Here is a 17,129-nt window from a genome sequence, read left to right as displayed (position 1 = left end):
ATTGTATATGTCTTAAAAATGAAAATGTGTTAATATAAAATAAGTCAAATAAATGTGAACACATTATTTACACATATAGAAAAAAGTAAAAAAAAAAAAAAAAAAAAAAAGAATATTTTTTTTCTTATAACGGGTGTAATACTGCATAAAAGTATAAAATAGATGAAACTTGGCACTTCCCAGCCATGTTAAAAAAACAGACCCCACAATGGGCCCCATTTATCTAATCCATTTACAAAGGAGGCATAATAGAACTTCTCGCGATCTTGAATTGAGAAATGACCTTTGAAGCCCTGTTACTACAGACTGACAATCCCAGTTAGTATAACAAGGCTGATGTATTTTCTTTCATATAAAATATTACTTCTGTTGTGCATTTATAAATACCGTATAATTGTAACAACAGTACTTTCAATAGTCTTAACAAAGTATTATACAAAAACTGCCAAAATTAGAAATTTTAAGTATTTGTCAATATGAGAAAAAGCGATACAAACATTTAAATACAATTTAAGCTAATTTACAAATGTATGACCTACCTGCACAAAAATGTAAGGATCAAATATATTTAATAGTTTTGAGCATGCTAAGGGGGCAAGTAATTTTATTGTATAGAAGAATGGTTTTTGGCCATCGTACCTGCAATGGAATGGGGAATGTCATAGAATCTATGTAGTTTCATAAAAAAAAAAAAGATTTTAATTGTTAAATGTCAAAATAAAGGTTGTGTTATTAATACCTTCAATAAAGAGCTTTAATTGGCTGTTGTTCTCTGAAGGAAGAAATAAAGCTAGAGTATAGTGTTAAATAAGTCATACTTCTGAAGATATCATTTATTAAAATCCTAATTTTCTGAGAGCAATTTTAAATTTAGAGCCAGATGCAACAACAGCATAACTGGGAAGTCTCGGGTAGATTTGTGCTTTCAGATTCATATGAATTTAATTTTAACCAAAAGGCATGAATGTTAACTTGTATGAAAGTCCAAAAATGGGAGGAGGGGGGCCCCAACGAAATAAACAAAAATGGTGGGCAAACAGGGAAAAGAAAAAATGTCGGTGCGCTAAGCTAGTCACAGGCTCAAATAATACAAATGTATAATACGAGGCCTAAAAATGGTGGGCAACATGGAGGTGGTCCCTGTGGTGCATGCCTAAGGCTCTTCCCTGATGCAGAAGTGCTCCAGGAGGCCCAGGGTAAGTATAGAACAAGAAGGAGCTGTGGAGATACAGAGCACGTAGGGAGACATCGAAAGAGAGAGTGTGAGGTAGAGAGTGCTACAGAGGGATAGAGAGTAAGTGAGGGTGAGAAAAGCCCTCCGAATTGTGGGCAGGAAACTAAATTAGTTTTGTCTGAAAGTGAACGGACAAAGAAAGGAAACCAAAAAAATTGTCTAAGTCGTTGTTCTATGTGCACAAGTCTAGTCTCAGGATTTGCCCAGAGGGTAAAACCACTGATTCCAGGGAAGCCTCTTCATCTCTGGATCGGGAAAGTGGTATTAACCTCTGCAGAATCTTGATCGGTCCACTTTTGGTCCTGACCCACACCATTATTGTCAACTTCAAGGTAGACATGCAGGTACAATGGCCTGGACTACTATTGCTTTTGAGCTCTCAAGATAAACAACCGTAGATTCAACACCTATTATGCTTATATCCAAACTTTAATATTATTCATATGAACAAGGAAGCTGGGATATTTACATCTGCAGATATTTTCCCTGGTGGAGCAACCACCAAAATGGCCTTCAGCTTATGGCCTTCAACAATATGGAATGGCCAAGCCACTCAGAACTGTACGTGCATGGATTTTGGGGCAGCTGACAGAATTGCTTATTGACAGCCACGATTCCCTGAGATGACAGGAAAATCTGTTTCATGCAAGGAATTCTAGTGTGTGAAGTAATGTGTCAGTGGTCAACCTTGTGGTCAGGGTTGAAGTTGAAGGACAATACTGTTTTGCCCCGCAGTCTACTTGGAGATTCACCCGTGCTCCTCACAACGCATCCGATCTGACCATGGCACAGGGCATCAGTGGGCAAGTGGAAACCTAAGCCTTCACAACCCACTAGCCTATAAGAGTGTTAACCTTTGTATTAGAAAATCACCCTTGACCCCCCAGGTTGCAGTAGATCAATTATTAGTATAAAAGGCTAAGTGTGAACCCAAAAAATGAAGTGCTGTATGAAGCCAGCAATGTAAATTCACTAGTATGTGATGCTACGTGTGAGCATTAACTAATGCCTGAAGCTCATTTTACTATTCATCTCAACAGCAACGCCACAATTTGTGTGCCCAGCAGTGAATGATTTAAGTGGGTTGGCATATTCATATACATAAACCTTCAAGAACTCAGATGTTTTTTTTTTTAAATATAGATTCCTGGATGCCACAAAACTGGAGGTTTGCTACGAGGTTCATCATAAAGGCTTATAGGGGTTCAATTTCAGCTTGCAAAGGCTACATCATCAAATCACAAGGTGGCAGCGCATGTTAGGAGTCAATTTGGTGTGATCTGGTTGTTTCTGTCGAAAACTTGCAAGAACCTTTAGCAGCCTAACAGGCAGAGTGCATGTGGCCATATACCAGAGGTGTCAATCCACAGCATCTTGAGCATTATACTTGTCACGTTGCTCATCGGTTCGTAATTACATCCAAAAAACTGCTCTTGTCATAAACTGTATTTTTTTGCCAGGCTAATAGGGCTTGAGAGGCCCAGTGCAGATAAAATAATAGGTTTGGGGAACTATATCTGGGTGCGATATAGTATTCGTACAGTGTTCTATTAAAAACAGAATGGGCAGAGTATATGGGCTGACTGATTCTCATGTTCCCTCTAATTCTATGTTTTTGTAGTCAATTCTGCTTCTGCAGGAGACACAAATAGTGCATAAGTAGCTTTTTCACAATGCCGACATCTGTAAGGAGATCTGCCCAGGTAATGAGCCTAGGTCTAGGTAATTGGTTAATTAATATGGCTTGGAACTCTTTGTTAAAAAGGCTTTATATCTGACTAGTGCTACAGCTGCTTGTATGATTTATATCAATAATAAGTCCTAGAATGCACTGCAGCCAAAACTATAATTAAATGGGCACTTCTGGTGTCTCAACATAAGGCAAGGCAGGTTTAAGAGTTATTAAACACAAGAAAAAAAATGTAAAATATGTACCGTACAATGAACAGGTAGCCTGACTAAACAGTGCATAGAATTTTTAATTACTGGCAGATTATTGAGCGGCAATAGTATTGTATCTCACTACATTATACAACTACCTCTAGATCTACAAAGGAAATATTTTTCTCTAATAGCTAAGAATAAGACATGTTTGGTAAAACATGAAGGCCAACAAATAGTTGGGTGACTGGCTCTTCCGTAAGCCTTATTCTTTCTTCTCTTCTCTCTATTTGAAGAGTTTAAGAATGGTTCTTAAAGATTTCATCCAAATTAATGTCTTTCATCCAATCATCATTGAGGTGGCCTGTTTTCAGTAATGCATCAATAAAATCAGAGTCACTGTTGAGCGATGACCCTAAGTTGCCGTTTTGCGAAAGGAAATCAAAAGACCCAAGGTCATTCCCATTGTCGGTACCTTGGAAAGCTCTGGAATGCTGAGTTGTTGTAAAAGTGTTGGTTGTCATTACTGGGCTGCCTCCTGCTTGGCCGAGGCTTGACAAGTTTTGAGGTCTCATCTGAGTCTGGCCAAGGTTTAAACCTCTTGTGTCCATTGGTTGTCCATTATTTGCTTGGCTCATTTGATGTAAAGGTCTCATTTGTGCCCCTGAAGCTGGCTGGTTGGTCAGTTGTAGGGAACGTTGAGGGAAAACCTGATTGCCCATAACGTTCTGAAGAGACTGATTGGGAAATGGATTGTTATTGGAAAAGCAAAGTGAATCTTGGATTTTGCCTTCCGGTTGAACCCAGTTCTGTGGTGTTGATGCATTGACCATTGCATTAGGTGGCCTGTGCCCCATCATACCTGTAGCATGAGCTGAACCATTTCGAAATTGCGGAGGGTTGACTTTAGCTCCTGTGCCAAAATGTGGTAACCTATTTCCTTGGGTGGCTGATGATGGACGTGGTAATGCATGGCCATTCTGACTGGATCCTACAGCATCAGAACTTGTCTGTTGCTGAATTTGGTTGACACCCGAATTCACATGGTACATAGATTGCTGAGGACATGAAACATTTCCATATATGTTCTGAGGTCCCTGTAGAGAAGACATCCTAGCTCCATGGTTTGTTGAATTCTGTGATGTAATATGTGTTGGAACAGAATTATCTATGGGTGGAGTAGAGCTGACACGTACACTCGGCGAGCCACCTGGAAAATTAAACAAATATATAAATTAAAAGGTTTATTTTATAAACCTTTATATATGCTGTTAAGTCTGAACACTAATTTTCATTTTTTTTAAATATATATTTTATCTTGGTGTCTAATTTATTTGACGTACTACATGATGTATATTATTGGCTGCCGTATCTGCCATTTTTTTTCAAATCAAAGCGGATCTCTCATGAGACTTGGATGAATAACAAACTAAATTCAGCATGTTCAGTTTTTATTTACTAACATGTTTAGACAAGGATTCCTGTCTTCTGTTTTGGCAACTAAGACAAGGACGTATTTAGCAACTTTTCAGAGGTGTCTGAGACAGCAATAAATTAAAGTTACCAGTGGTTGGCCAATAAAAATGTCATTGAGAAGCTTATGTAAAACCGGCCTTTGCAACTTAAAACTTTGGTAAACTAATCGCCTGTATATGAGTAAGGACAGTGGACCGGCAAAACATGAGCCTCTTAGTTGCCAGTGCATTAGACAGGGATTAATTATTTTAATGTGTAGGCAGCATCCCATTAGGAAACATAAGCCCGAAGGCAGAAATATTAAACTAAACTGGACACTCCACATTCTAAATGAACGAATAATAATATAATTAAACATCGAAACTATTGTTCCAAGTACTGTTGAAAGTCCTAAACCTTTCAGAAATAATTTGTTAATCATTCATATTTTTTGCTCGCAACACTTGTCATATGACACAATAACTGGTGCTGTTGGGTTGTCGGCATAGAAAATGAAAAAGCGTCTTAATGTTGGAGTTGTTAAACCTTCAAAGGTTTATTTGCGTTATCTACTACAGAGTGTGATTATTGTGGAACAGCGCTTTTAAGTTCCTTTAGGGTTTTCAGACATGATGGAGATCATGCATTGCACCCAAGGGTCCTTCATAAGAATACTCACCGCCATACTGATGTCCTTGTTGCATGCCAATGGTGTTTCTTCTTTGATCCTTGTAATCTGGAGGCGGTCTGGTCATATGTCTGTTTAGTTGGTCCTGAGTGTTACTTTTCTCCTTCAAAAACATAAAAAGGCCAGCAGATTACAGATATTTGTTGGGTGATTTAAAATATTTTTTGTAGAAAAGGCAGTCTTGTGAACATCATCTATCTGTCATGCCAACCAGCGGCATTAATAGGGTGGGTGTCACTCATGGTGTCACCCCTATGACGGCTCTGATTGGTCCCACCACTGTCTAAATCTCACGCCTGCAAGAGCTTGAACCTCAGACTCGAGGAGGAAAGCATACTCTGTGTGTTTGGGGGGAGGACGTCAGCTTCAAGTGTCACCCCCGCTGATGGTGTAAACCAATGCGTTCCGCACCAACAGCACCCCCACTAATGACGCCACTTACGCCAATACCAATTTAACAGCCATGAACCTAAAGACGTAGTGTTGGCAGCAAATAACCTACTTTTTTACCAAGGGAAGTTTTAGAGGCCCACCTGTCCTCACGTGCTAACACTGCAAAACAAGTTCCATATTCAGTCACATATGACGTGTTTGAGAGCACATGCTAATGCATTTGACGTAAAATTTTGTGATTTTCCGGCTAAGGAGTGCAAGTTGAATGACAACTTGCATGTCCTCACATGAAACCCACATGCCTCTATTTCAATAAATACAAAATTATAAATCTGGACCACCAATTAACCTAGGGGGGAGGGGGGCATAGGATGCAGCTATAACCCCTCAACCCTTTCCCCCGTGTTGCTTGTTCTTTTCAACATGCATCAACCTGACTCTCCTGTAGATTCATATGAGTATTGCCCAAAACAGGTCTAGGCTGTGGAACAGGTTTCATTTTGAAATATTAAAATAAAATGAAACATAATTGTAATTTACTGTAACTTTAATAATTTGAAGCACTGTATGAGAACATAATTAGACGTACAGGTTTTCTTATCCTCTCTGAAAATAGAGCCGCGCCATATCCCAAATAACCTGGGCTTTACTGGTCTCAAGGGGTTAAGGAGTTACAGCTTTTTTTTTATTATCTAAGTCTTTTGAAATATTATTATTTTTATTTTTATTTATTGTTTTATATAGCGCCATCAGATTCTGCAGCGCTGTACAATGGGTAGACAGGAAATAATAATTAGCATATAACATAACAAGATGACATACAGAAGCAACAGGTAACGAGGAATAGTTACATAGAACAATCAAGCTCCTATCATATTATTATTATTTATATAGCGCCAACAATTTACGCAGCGCTTAATACAATACATATATTCAAGGGGTATGACAAGACGAGAATTGACAGACTAAGACAAAGCGATACGTTAGGTGGAGAGAGCCCGGCTCGCGAGCTTACAATCTTGATATAATGCATAATGTAACTTATGAAAATTGAAATCAGATGGGGACATTACCGTTCCTGACAGCATCTGTTGTTGTGCAATGAGCTGTTGCTTCTGCTCTATCATTTGCCTCTGTAAGCTGTTTGTCTTCTCCAGGAGCTGCTGGTTCAGCAGAGGCTGTCGGGAGTTATAGTTACTTGCAGCGCTTGGGCTGGTGCTGGAGCCGACACTTGAGCTGCTTCCAGTTCCCTGAGTTGCTGCCGAGTGCTGATCCTGGAATAGAGGAAGAGTTGGAACTTCAACGCTTTATGTTTGTAACAAACAGAAAGTCATCACATAAACACGGTTGTAGCTACAGATACAGGGGGTCCCAGGTAATGGTGTTTGTTTTGGATGGCAGCAGAAGTACATGACACCTTACTCTGCTAGACCACCAGGAGACAACCCTCGAAACTGAGAATTTATTACTAAAAGTGTTTCTGGTTTAATGTTTTATATAAACGTGTAATATATTGTACCATTTGATGGAAAGCTCTAAATCAGCAACACTTAGGGGGTGTATTTCTTGTGAAAAACATAAAACAAGGTGCTTCTCCTAATCTAAACCTTTGGTATCTGGAATAAAAAAGTTTTCAGTTTTAAGTATTTAGCTTTTACTATGGTGTTGCACTTGCGCTTATGCAAATTGTGTACTTAATTGGAAGATATATATATACTGTATAGATATACATATAGATAGAGATCTAACAAGTCAGAGATAAATATAATGAATATCTATATAAACTATTAATTACAACTCTGATCACACTCAGCCAGTGTAGACCCATTTGTCAATTAATGTTGTCCTCTACAGCAGTTTGAATTTGGAAAGATCCCCAATCTGAAATGTAAAAGTTTTCTGTGTGATTTCCCCAAAACTTTATTGTCTTTAACTTTTCCAGCAAGAAAAGTCAGGTCTCTAAATCACTCTTCGACACGTCGCGAATGTCTCAACTCTAATTAGAATGTCACTGATTCATAGCAAACATCTAACATGAATGCTGACCTTAAGGGATCATTAAGGGAACTTCAGGGGAGTGTTGACTGATTCATGACTGAGGGTGCTTCATGTAGCCTTACGACTCTAAGTGACTTCAGAGGAAAAGACGAGGCTATGATTTTTCCACTGTGAGATTATGAATATCTTCCACCGCTGGAATTTAGTGGAAATTGCCCATTTCATAAATTGACATATCCATTGTATAGATACAGTATACTAACAATGTTTGAAAACCTTAGGAAGGATTTAGTGGCGCATATATAAGGGTCTAGGAGAAAAAGAGTCTGGACCAATTTAAAAAAAACAAACAATCAAATCTCACTATAGGAACAGCTAGAATGAAGGAATATTAATGGCCGAACAGCCATTCACGAGGACTTCTTTATAGTCTTAAAAAGATTGGGGAGATCCCAAGCATGGTTTCTACATGGTCATAGGAGATGTATAAGATCTCTAGCAGAAGCTATGTGGAGAAGAGATGTCCATCAGCTGTATTAAAGCCGTTATGTACTTTCACCTGATGATACATGTAGAAGGGACACAAATTAAAGACATTTATAAAAATCGATATTAGGAGGCTTCCACAGCTACCCTCTGACACGACCGGATCTGCACGGTTGAAGGTAGCAGGTTATTAGGCCATAAGCTAATGCCCTCGTCTTCTGTTATAATAAGGGCCGTAACACTCAGGCTTCCACCACTCCACGGAAATCTCCACGGAGTCTCACTGAAACCAAATAAAGTGCAAAGAAGCAGAAAATAGGAGATCAAACTCCTTAATGTGGAAAATGCATATTTATTTTAAAGTTGTAGTTTAAACAAACATTTTCCACATCGAGGAGTATGAACTTTTATTTGATGCCCCGCTGAAATCTCCTATTTTATTCTACCATTCCTCTGTGGCCTATACACAAAGAGGGGCAGAAAAAATGTAACTAAAGGAACATGTATACCATTGTATGATCCACAAGTACCAAGGTTGCTCACCCATACACAATAATGTTATATATAGAACTCTTTTTGAAATGTAATACAGTAAATCAATTGTTTTAAACGGTTCCTGCAGACATAATGCAGGAAATAATTATTTTTGTACGGCCCTTGTTTTAAGACAGGTCTGTCACATGATTAACATCTAGCAAACTATGTCATGTTGCATGATGTGACAGCATTAGAAGCTTTAGATATAAAACAAGTAAATCTTTCTGATACTTTTATTAATGCAGAAACATCTGGAGTTTATGCCATTAAGAGGTGTAAAGAGCAGGTTGGATTAGGATTAAACCCAACCTTCTAATGACCTGACCGGCGAGTTCACTATGTTTTACTACGGAAAAACTACGGAATTCTGCGAAATATAAGTCCAGCCAAGGGACCCAGTAATAAAACAGCCCAAAACACGTTTAGCAGGCAACACACTCAATGCCATCCAGTCCTGTACAGCTTTGTAAAGTATGATGGTGCTATATAAATTCATAAATAATAATAATAATAATAAGGAATAAAGATCATATGAATGCTGCCTAAAGTCCTTGTTACTGCAGAGCCTCTGGTGGAGGTTTGTGGAATTGCAAGTAGCACCATTAAAGGAACCATCAAGGGCACAAAATCTGTCCATAGGACATAGGACAGCTCTCCTTACCAGCTCTCCTCGCTGACAGTTCCCGATTAGGCGGTGAATTCCTGAATAGGTTGTGGTTTTGACTATAAAAATATTGTCTGTAAGGTTGCTGGACAATCATGTCTTTAGTATATCGCCTGTCGAATAGGGAGGGTACCTTTCTAGATGGATACTCTAGAAGTGATACATATACCGACGATAACTTGTTATCTGTAGAAAGTTTCAGTTTCATATATAAGAAGACTCAATTTTCCCTTCGCAGCAACATCAACAGGAATCCTCCACTGATTTGGAAAGTTCAGCTGCCTGTTCCGTTCCCACAAACCTCTAAATTAGTGAAAACACTCCTTAGTTGTTATTATTTTTTTTGATAAAGCCAACAAATTCATAAACGTAAGCATATCCAGCAGATGGCTCCTTCCTCCACGATATGCATCGGCTACTATTTGTTTTCACTGTGGTATCTACAGTCTGATTACGTGACTGGCTGTATTTGTTCGGCATTCTTTGCGCATTGATAGCAAAACATTTTCCACAAACACAGTCCCATTAAATGCTCTTTTGGTTTTTTACAATGGTTTCTACGTCTTGTTACCAGCGTTTGCGCGTATAGCATACTGTATTCCGATAAACAAATGAATTATCTCATAAAAATGAGTTACTAGCAGTTGGGTTGTCAGGCCCAGCGAGGATAACACTGCAGCTGGGGAGTCTGGCATTCCAATAGTGAGCTTTAGAAACGACGGGGTTTAGCCGTACATCGAGGCAGCGCTGGCCTTGGCAGGGCAGAGCATGGCACATACATTCATGGGATTAGATGAGTTTTATGTGTAATGCTGTCAAGCTGTGGTTATGGCAGAGATGTTTGGAAATTATTATAAGTAAGCTTTTTTCCTACGGCTGCCAAGAAACATAAAACTGAAGGTCATGGCAGATGTAGGGATTTAATTTATTCAGAAAACAAATGCTCATTTAAAGGGATACTCCGGCAATCAAATGCCCTTTAATGCATAAGATAGTTAAGAGATATCTTTAAATTTAAATTATGTCGCCCTTTGCAAATTTGCCCCTTTGTTCGCCTCTTAGCCAGGGGCGTAACTAGAAACCTCAGGGCCCTGGTGCGAGAATCTGTTAAGGGCCCCCCCACCCCCAACCCATCTATCCCTTTCTCACTATCTACCCTCTCCCTCCCTACCCCCCTTCTCTCGATCTCCCCTGTCCCTCCCTAACCCCCCTTCTCACGATCTCCCCTCTCCCTCCCTAACCCCCCTTCTCACGATCTACCCTCTCCCTCCCTACCCCCTTCTCACAGTCTCCCTTCTCCCTCCCTACCCCCCCTTTCACAGTCTCCCCTCTCCCTCCCTACCCCCCCTTCTCACAGTCTCCCCTCTCCCTCCCTACCCCCCCTTCTCAGTCTCCCCTCTCCCTCCCTACCCCCTTCTCACAATCTCCCCTCTCCCTCCCTAACCCCCCTTCTCACAATCTACCCTCTCCCTCCCTACCCCCCTTCTCACGATCTACCCACTCCCTCCCTACCCCCCTTTGTAGGTCACTTACCGTCAACTCCTGTGTTGGGAGCGTGAGGCATTTGTCTCGGGTGCCGGCGCTTCACTGCTGAGCGCCGGCATATGACGTCATATGCCGGCGCTCAGTGTGAAGCGCCAGCACCCGAGACAAATGCCTCACGCTCCCAACACTGCACTCTGGGCAGCGCTGAGGCAGGCGGCGGCGACGGCGGCAGTAGCGGCGGCGGCAGCGGCGGGGAGCAGAGGCATCCTGGATTTCTGTCAGTGAGGGGGGCCCAAGAGTTGCCGAGCGGTCGTTTTCAGCAACCGCTCGGCACCTCTTGGGCCCCCCTGACTGGCAGAACTCCAGGGCCGGTCACAGTCGCGACCCCTGCGACCACGGTAGTTCCGCCACTGCTCTTAGCTATTTTCCATGAAAGAAATAGGTTTGTAACGAATAAGGAAGATAGGAACCCTGGTTCAGAAATTGGGCTAACCAAGTGCAGGGAGCTATTTGGTACTTGGACCAGCTGAATTGGCACATCACGGGAACCAAATAGGTTGGCAAAAGCTAGGTCACAAGATAAGCTGTGTCAAACCAGAATTTGTCAAGCTGAATCAAGTAACAAAAAACTGGATCAAGACAAGCTGGGTCAGAACGTGAATAAGCAAATGTCACTGAAACGGCACCAAAAATTACACCGATAAGGGGCAAGTTGAGACTGAAGGCCCCTAAAAATGAAGCCATCCAAAGCTACAAGAGGTCATCCTAGGGATGGTGACATCATACATCTGCATCAACCACGTGACTGCAGAGTAGACCTTGACACTGCCTACTGTAAAATCGGGTGGCAGTAACGGGTCAGCGTGGAGCATACCTGCAACCTCGGAAGACCCTTGCAGTAGGGTTCAGTGCAGGAGGCCACCAGCTCTGCTGGTCAGTGTCCCCACCGTCACCCACCGGCCACCTGAAAGCGAGGACGTTGCCAGAGGCCCCCGTGACCATCAAGCCAAGTTCTTACAGTGTTCAGCTCCTGACGTGAAATGCCTACCACAGAGAGCTCCAGGGTGTTCTGAGGAGTACTTCAAAGTACTTTAATATGGATTCTTCTTTAGTGAGGCTTTTTGGTGAACACACCGGTAAAACGCTAGCCTAAAAACATAGCACGCCTTAAAGTGCCACGGCTGCTTCATGATATCAGATATATATATATATATAAAGGGAAGCCAAGCAAAGAAACTTCTGTAGAATTTGCCTGAAAGCCAAAAAGGAGATTAGACTATTGCACTGTAAACAATCACTATCTTCTAATGGTCAGTTCGTTTTTCGCCAAGTGATTTTGTTTCCAAAAAAATCTCTCTCTTTAGCGATGAAATCCTTGTGTAAAGATTGCAGTATTTTTTTCCCCCTTTCTTCTTGATGACAGTTTGAAGAATATTTCACATGCCTCAAGGGAGAATGATTTCCTCGTCAGTTTAGAAGCCAACGGTGACACTGATGAAAACTTCATATAAAAGGAAGACAGCAATGCGTCTCAAAAGTACACAGACTTACATTTCTTACATTAATGAGTTTCATACAACATTTCAAATTACTCTTGAATGAAACACAAACATCGCACAAAAATAAGATGTTTCAAAAAGATTCCCATGAACAATCCCAGGCGTTCATAAAGAATGTCCACACAGCCATTTGACTCCTGGAATTGTGACCTCTGGAAAAAGGGGTAGTTAACGGGGTAACCCTTAAGATGTTGTACCCATCTGCTTTTGTTTTGTTGAGTATCATAAAATTAGGTGCTACATGATAGCAGCATGGCGCCCAACTAGCTCTTCTAGCTTTAACCACCCCTTAAACCCATTACAAACAATGAATTGTGAGCCCGTACATGTACGGGCTTTGTCATGAAGGGGTTAAAGGGACATGCCAGCCATCATAGCCCTTTAGTGTATATTATAGCCGAGCGATCCCTTTACATTTTCAAGTGATGCCCCCTGGAAATGCCCGGAGGTGTTCCTGCACTGGCACAATGAGAGTTCCAAGGGAGTCTAACGAGACCCCATGTGCCAAGGCATTGAAATCTCTCAAACTGATTTAAATAGGGGTGCCTTATTACCACTGATTGGCTGCTTAAAGCAAAAAACTAGGGCCACAGAGTAGGCGTTGCGCTCCAGCTCCAAAGCTGCAGCTTCTCCTAGAGATAAGTGACTTTACTTATTTAGCAGGTTGAAGGATGCATATTAAACTACTTAAAAAGTTGGTGAGGCTGCATAGGACAGTAGACCGTCTCTTTAATTAGGTAGTGTTGGGCTACTTTAATATTTAAAGGAACAGTGTCATAAATCCATTGCTGGTACAGTTAAAGAAGAATCGTTGGATTTTATGTTTTTTGTCTCCCTGTGTTTTTCGTTTTTTTTTTTCCCATTAGAGTAAAAAGTTTAATGATTAAAGAGCTAACAATCTGGATCTGTTTTACTTCAGGGAAAATGTGTGTCGTGCAGAAAATCTGTCATCATTATTTACTCTGTCTAAGGTGCCAGGAGATTTCAGCGCCCACAAAATGAATTAATAAGCCGCACTAGTCATGCTAATTATGTTAAATGGAATCTGTTGGGGAAAAAGAGACCATCATCTTATTGCCGTTATGCACACGACGGTACTTTCTGCCTATGTCTAAGACTCAAAATGAGCATTTCTGCATAGGGCTTATGTGTTGCCTTGTGTCTAATGAGCACTGCGTATTATTAGGTATACTCGCAGTATCATAGCTGTGTAATGCATACCTTCCAAGTGACATGGTTTTTGCATAACAGTCCTGTTGTCCCGTGTAACTGTCCCACTGCTTTTGCAGGCAGTGAGGATCATGGGCCAGCTGCGGGGTTCCTCTGACTTTCCCTGAATGGACCTGGGAGCTATAAAATCAATAAAAATCTGCCCCTGACCTGCCCCTCCCTGCCTCTAGCTATACCCCCAACACAATCTTTGTAAATTGGACCATATACAATAGGCCCTCCATCTGCACAATCAGTAGATCTCTGGTGGCTTGGCGTATTATTTGTTTGGGACAACATCTTCACAAGATGATCATGAATGAAGAAATTCTGTACCACCTCCTCCAGCTGACCCTCCACAGTAACTTTTTTTCACATCAAGAGGAAATAACAACCGCATGAAACTCCCACAGGACTATACATTGATTCCAATACCGCCTATTGGGATATTTGGCAGTATTTACACCCTGGTTGTGTCCTTTCTACACTTGTTCCCCACAATTGTATTTGGATCACAGTAATAAGAAGGTAGCAGGAGAGAGAGGGCACCTTTTTGACAGCAGGGTCGAGTGGAGTCATGTAGCATCATTGGGTGACCCCGGTAAGTACATTAACCTTTGCATACTGAAGCCAGTTTCTGTTCAAGAAGCTTGGATGAAAGAGAAAGAAGAGCGATGGGACTGTAGTTTGACAAACCGGTAGGGTCCAGAGGAAACTTTTTCATGATGGGAGTTATGGTGGCACGTTTGAAGGAGTATGTGAAGGATCCAGTGGAAAAGGAACGACTGAAGATGTTGGAAAGGGTTGGGACTGCGTGAAATTTGAAGGGATATAGTCAAGGGGACAGGGGATTGAGTGAGAGAAAGGAACAAGAGCAAAAATCTCCTCTTTGGTGACTGGAGAGAACTGGCTAAGGTGGGTCAGGAATACATGAGAAGACAGAATGGAGAGAAGGCCGAGCACCGGAGAGCGATTCCCCAGAGATTTTCCACTCTAATGATGTCATTCTTATCTTTAGGCATGTAGCACAGACACAAACTCTAAGGTTAGTAGAAGGGGTGCTCATAACTGGGCATGGTTGTGAATTTAAGACACAGAAGAGGTTTTGGGTTGTGAGACAATACGGAGACGAGGGAGGAGAAGAAGGACCGCTTGGCAAAACCAAACTGTTTACTTTAAATTCAGTTTCTCTTCCACTATCTCTCAAATAAAACAATATATAGGAATATTGTAAAATGTATCACCACCTATATTTGATGTACATTTAGCTCTCTATATAAAGGCTACATGAGCTAAAATTAACCCATAACCCTTTATACTGTAAAATCTAGTTTTAGTTTTATATGTTTCCATGTATGTCAACATGTTGATTAGGTTGTACAGCACTGAGGAATATTTTTGTATTATTCTTGGGCTCTAAAAACTGATTTAAAACAAATTCCTATGGCCTATTCCGCCATTAACCTTTTTTGTTATTAGCCAAAACCGTCCCTTTTGAAAAAAAAACAACAAAAAAAAAACGTTTATTTCTGCAACTGTCCTGGCACCGTTGCTACAGGAAGGAAAAAAGTGCTCCATACAGCTTCCTTTGGCTAAAAATCTCAAGCTGTTTCGCTGATATTTGTTACACACAAAAAAATCAGAAACAAATGTTTGCCAGAAAAATAGCAAAAACGGGTGAACAACAGCTAAACCCCCCCTTGGGACTTAGAAATCTACAATTTAATCAAGCAAATCAAACCTTATTTATTTGTATGTCAAAGTGGAACAAGTTACTCTGGGGAGTAATCATTTCTCTCACTGAGCGTGCTCAACTAGAACAGCATTTTTGAATTGCTACAAACCTTGGTTTTTTTTTTTACGAAACGATCAGAATGGAAATAATTTGCTTTCACCGTAATTTTTGTTTATTTTTGGAAACTGCACTTCATTAGTTGGGGATATACAAAGTGCCAAAGACATTCAAAAACCAAAGTCTTTGCCATAAAAAGGATTAAATGTGCACGGTTCTTTCATTATCCAGAACTCTAGCAATCTTAAAATTATAGTCCAGGGAGGGCTGGCACCTTTTGGACCAAGGGGCAAGTAGAGTCGGGTAGAAAAAGGAGATTTGTACAATTTTCTTCATGTTCACTAAGGACTCTGACCCAAATCAGCACAGATTTAGAAGCTGGCTGCTATACCTCTAGGGTTATTGCTGGATGGTCATATTGGAACCATGACCAGACTGGGGATAATGAGGCTGCCCGGGCACTTTACGGCTGATGACCACCCAATGACATAAACTCCATCAACAGGCCACACATTACGTTTCGGTCGTGCATATCCAGGGGGTGGTTGCACGTTCTGGAGAGGCAGCTCGGGTGTGTATGAAGCGATCTAAGGGATTTGCCCCGTGTGCCATATGGCCGGTATTTCACCTCTCCCTAGTTGCTCGGTTGTTTTAGTGCTTGCATTGCAACCAAGAAGACAAACGCGCCTGCCCCTGATTTGTTTTATCTCCTGCTAATACCCAGGTCCCAACCATCCTGCCTTTGGAACTCTCAGTGTTTCCACTAGAACCTCAAGGATTCTGGGTAATATCCAGGTAATCAAGTACACATGGTTTTGGGGCAATCATCACGTGACACCTTTATTACCAGCTAAGAATTCCATGATTCATGACCCTTTTTAAATGCAATCAATGAGATATTTAAGCCGGAGCGTTTTAGGGCTTTATTGAAGTCCATTGGATTATCACAATGATGCGTTGCTGTATACAATGATCGTGACAGGCTCTTATGCAATGATTTTTGATGGATCTCTAGGTCATCTCTTACAGAGAGTTTTCATATAAGCCATTGTGTTTTCCACCATCAACAACATAAATATCTCAAACTCTTCTGGACACTAAGTAACAATTGATAGCTCATTTTATGGTATCAGCTATAAGCGGTGCTCCGAATGTTACATTGTTAATGTTCTCTTAACGCAATTGCCCACTTGATTTACACGTGAGTAAACCCAATGCCTGAAATAGGTCAAGTAAATCTCTGTGCTTGGGGCCTACTAAAACCAGAGGTACCTTTGCTCTTAATGTTAAACGTCCATCAAGTCAGAATAAGTATAGAATGTATAAGTATTAATGGCTTATAGTGTTTCATCGTTAGATCCTCATGACCATCTAGCATTGACTTCATCTGGTTCTACATTCCAGGTGAATGAATTCTTTTTTTTGAACTAGATTCTTCCTCTGGAGAATATATATATATATATATATATATATATGTAATTTATTGAAGATTTTCACGTTACAATACATTTATGTCAATAATCGAGGAATTAAAATCACCTCAGTTATGGGTTAAAGGATAAGCCTAATATCAACTGGAGATGATTTTTGTTTCACGAGATGGGTTGACATATTTATGTAAATATCTTTCAAAGGGTATCAAGGTAAAACTCTCTTTAGATTAAGAAAAGGTACATATTTTGAAAGAAAGCCATTTTATGAGTGATTTATTCTCAGTTCCCCAAGAGGAATTTCTCCATCCTCCACAA

The 17,129-nt window shown here is 40.7% G+C and overlaps 1 protein-coding gene across 2 annotated transcripts in view; it reads right to left on the bottom strand.

Annotated features, from left to right (window-relative positions):
- Positions 1 to 3,153: 3,153 nt before the first annotated feature.
- MAML2 (mastermind like transcriptional coactivator 2) overlaps positions 3,154 to 17,129 on the bottom strand; it is a 65,897-nt gene continuing 51,921 nt past the window's right edge. For both annotated transcript variants that reach the window (XM_053456516.1, XM_053456517.1), the window contains 3 exons: positions 6,725 to 6,925; positions 5,250 to 5,361; positions 3,154 to 4,325 (listed from right to left, as the gene is read on the bottom strand). In XM_053456516.1, coding sequence (XP_053312491.1) covers positions 3,415 to 4,325; positions 5,250 to 5,361; positions 6,725 to 6,925 — 1,224 coding nt within the window. In that variant the 3' untranslated portion in view covers positions 3,154 to 3,414. The remainder of the gene's footprint in view (positions 4,326 to 5,249; positions 5,362 to 6,724; positions 6,926 to 17,129) is intronic.

Source organism: Spea bombifrons, chromosome 2 (assembly GCF_027358695.1).
Source record: "Spea bombifrons isolate aSpeBom1 chromosome 2, aSpeBom1.2.pri, whole genome shotgun sequence".
NCBI classification, from domain to species: Eukaryota; Metazoa; Chordata; class Amphibia; order Anura; family Pelobatidae; genus Spea; species Spea bombifrons.
This window is presented reverse-complemented; position numbering and strand designations above follow the sequence as displayed.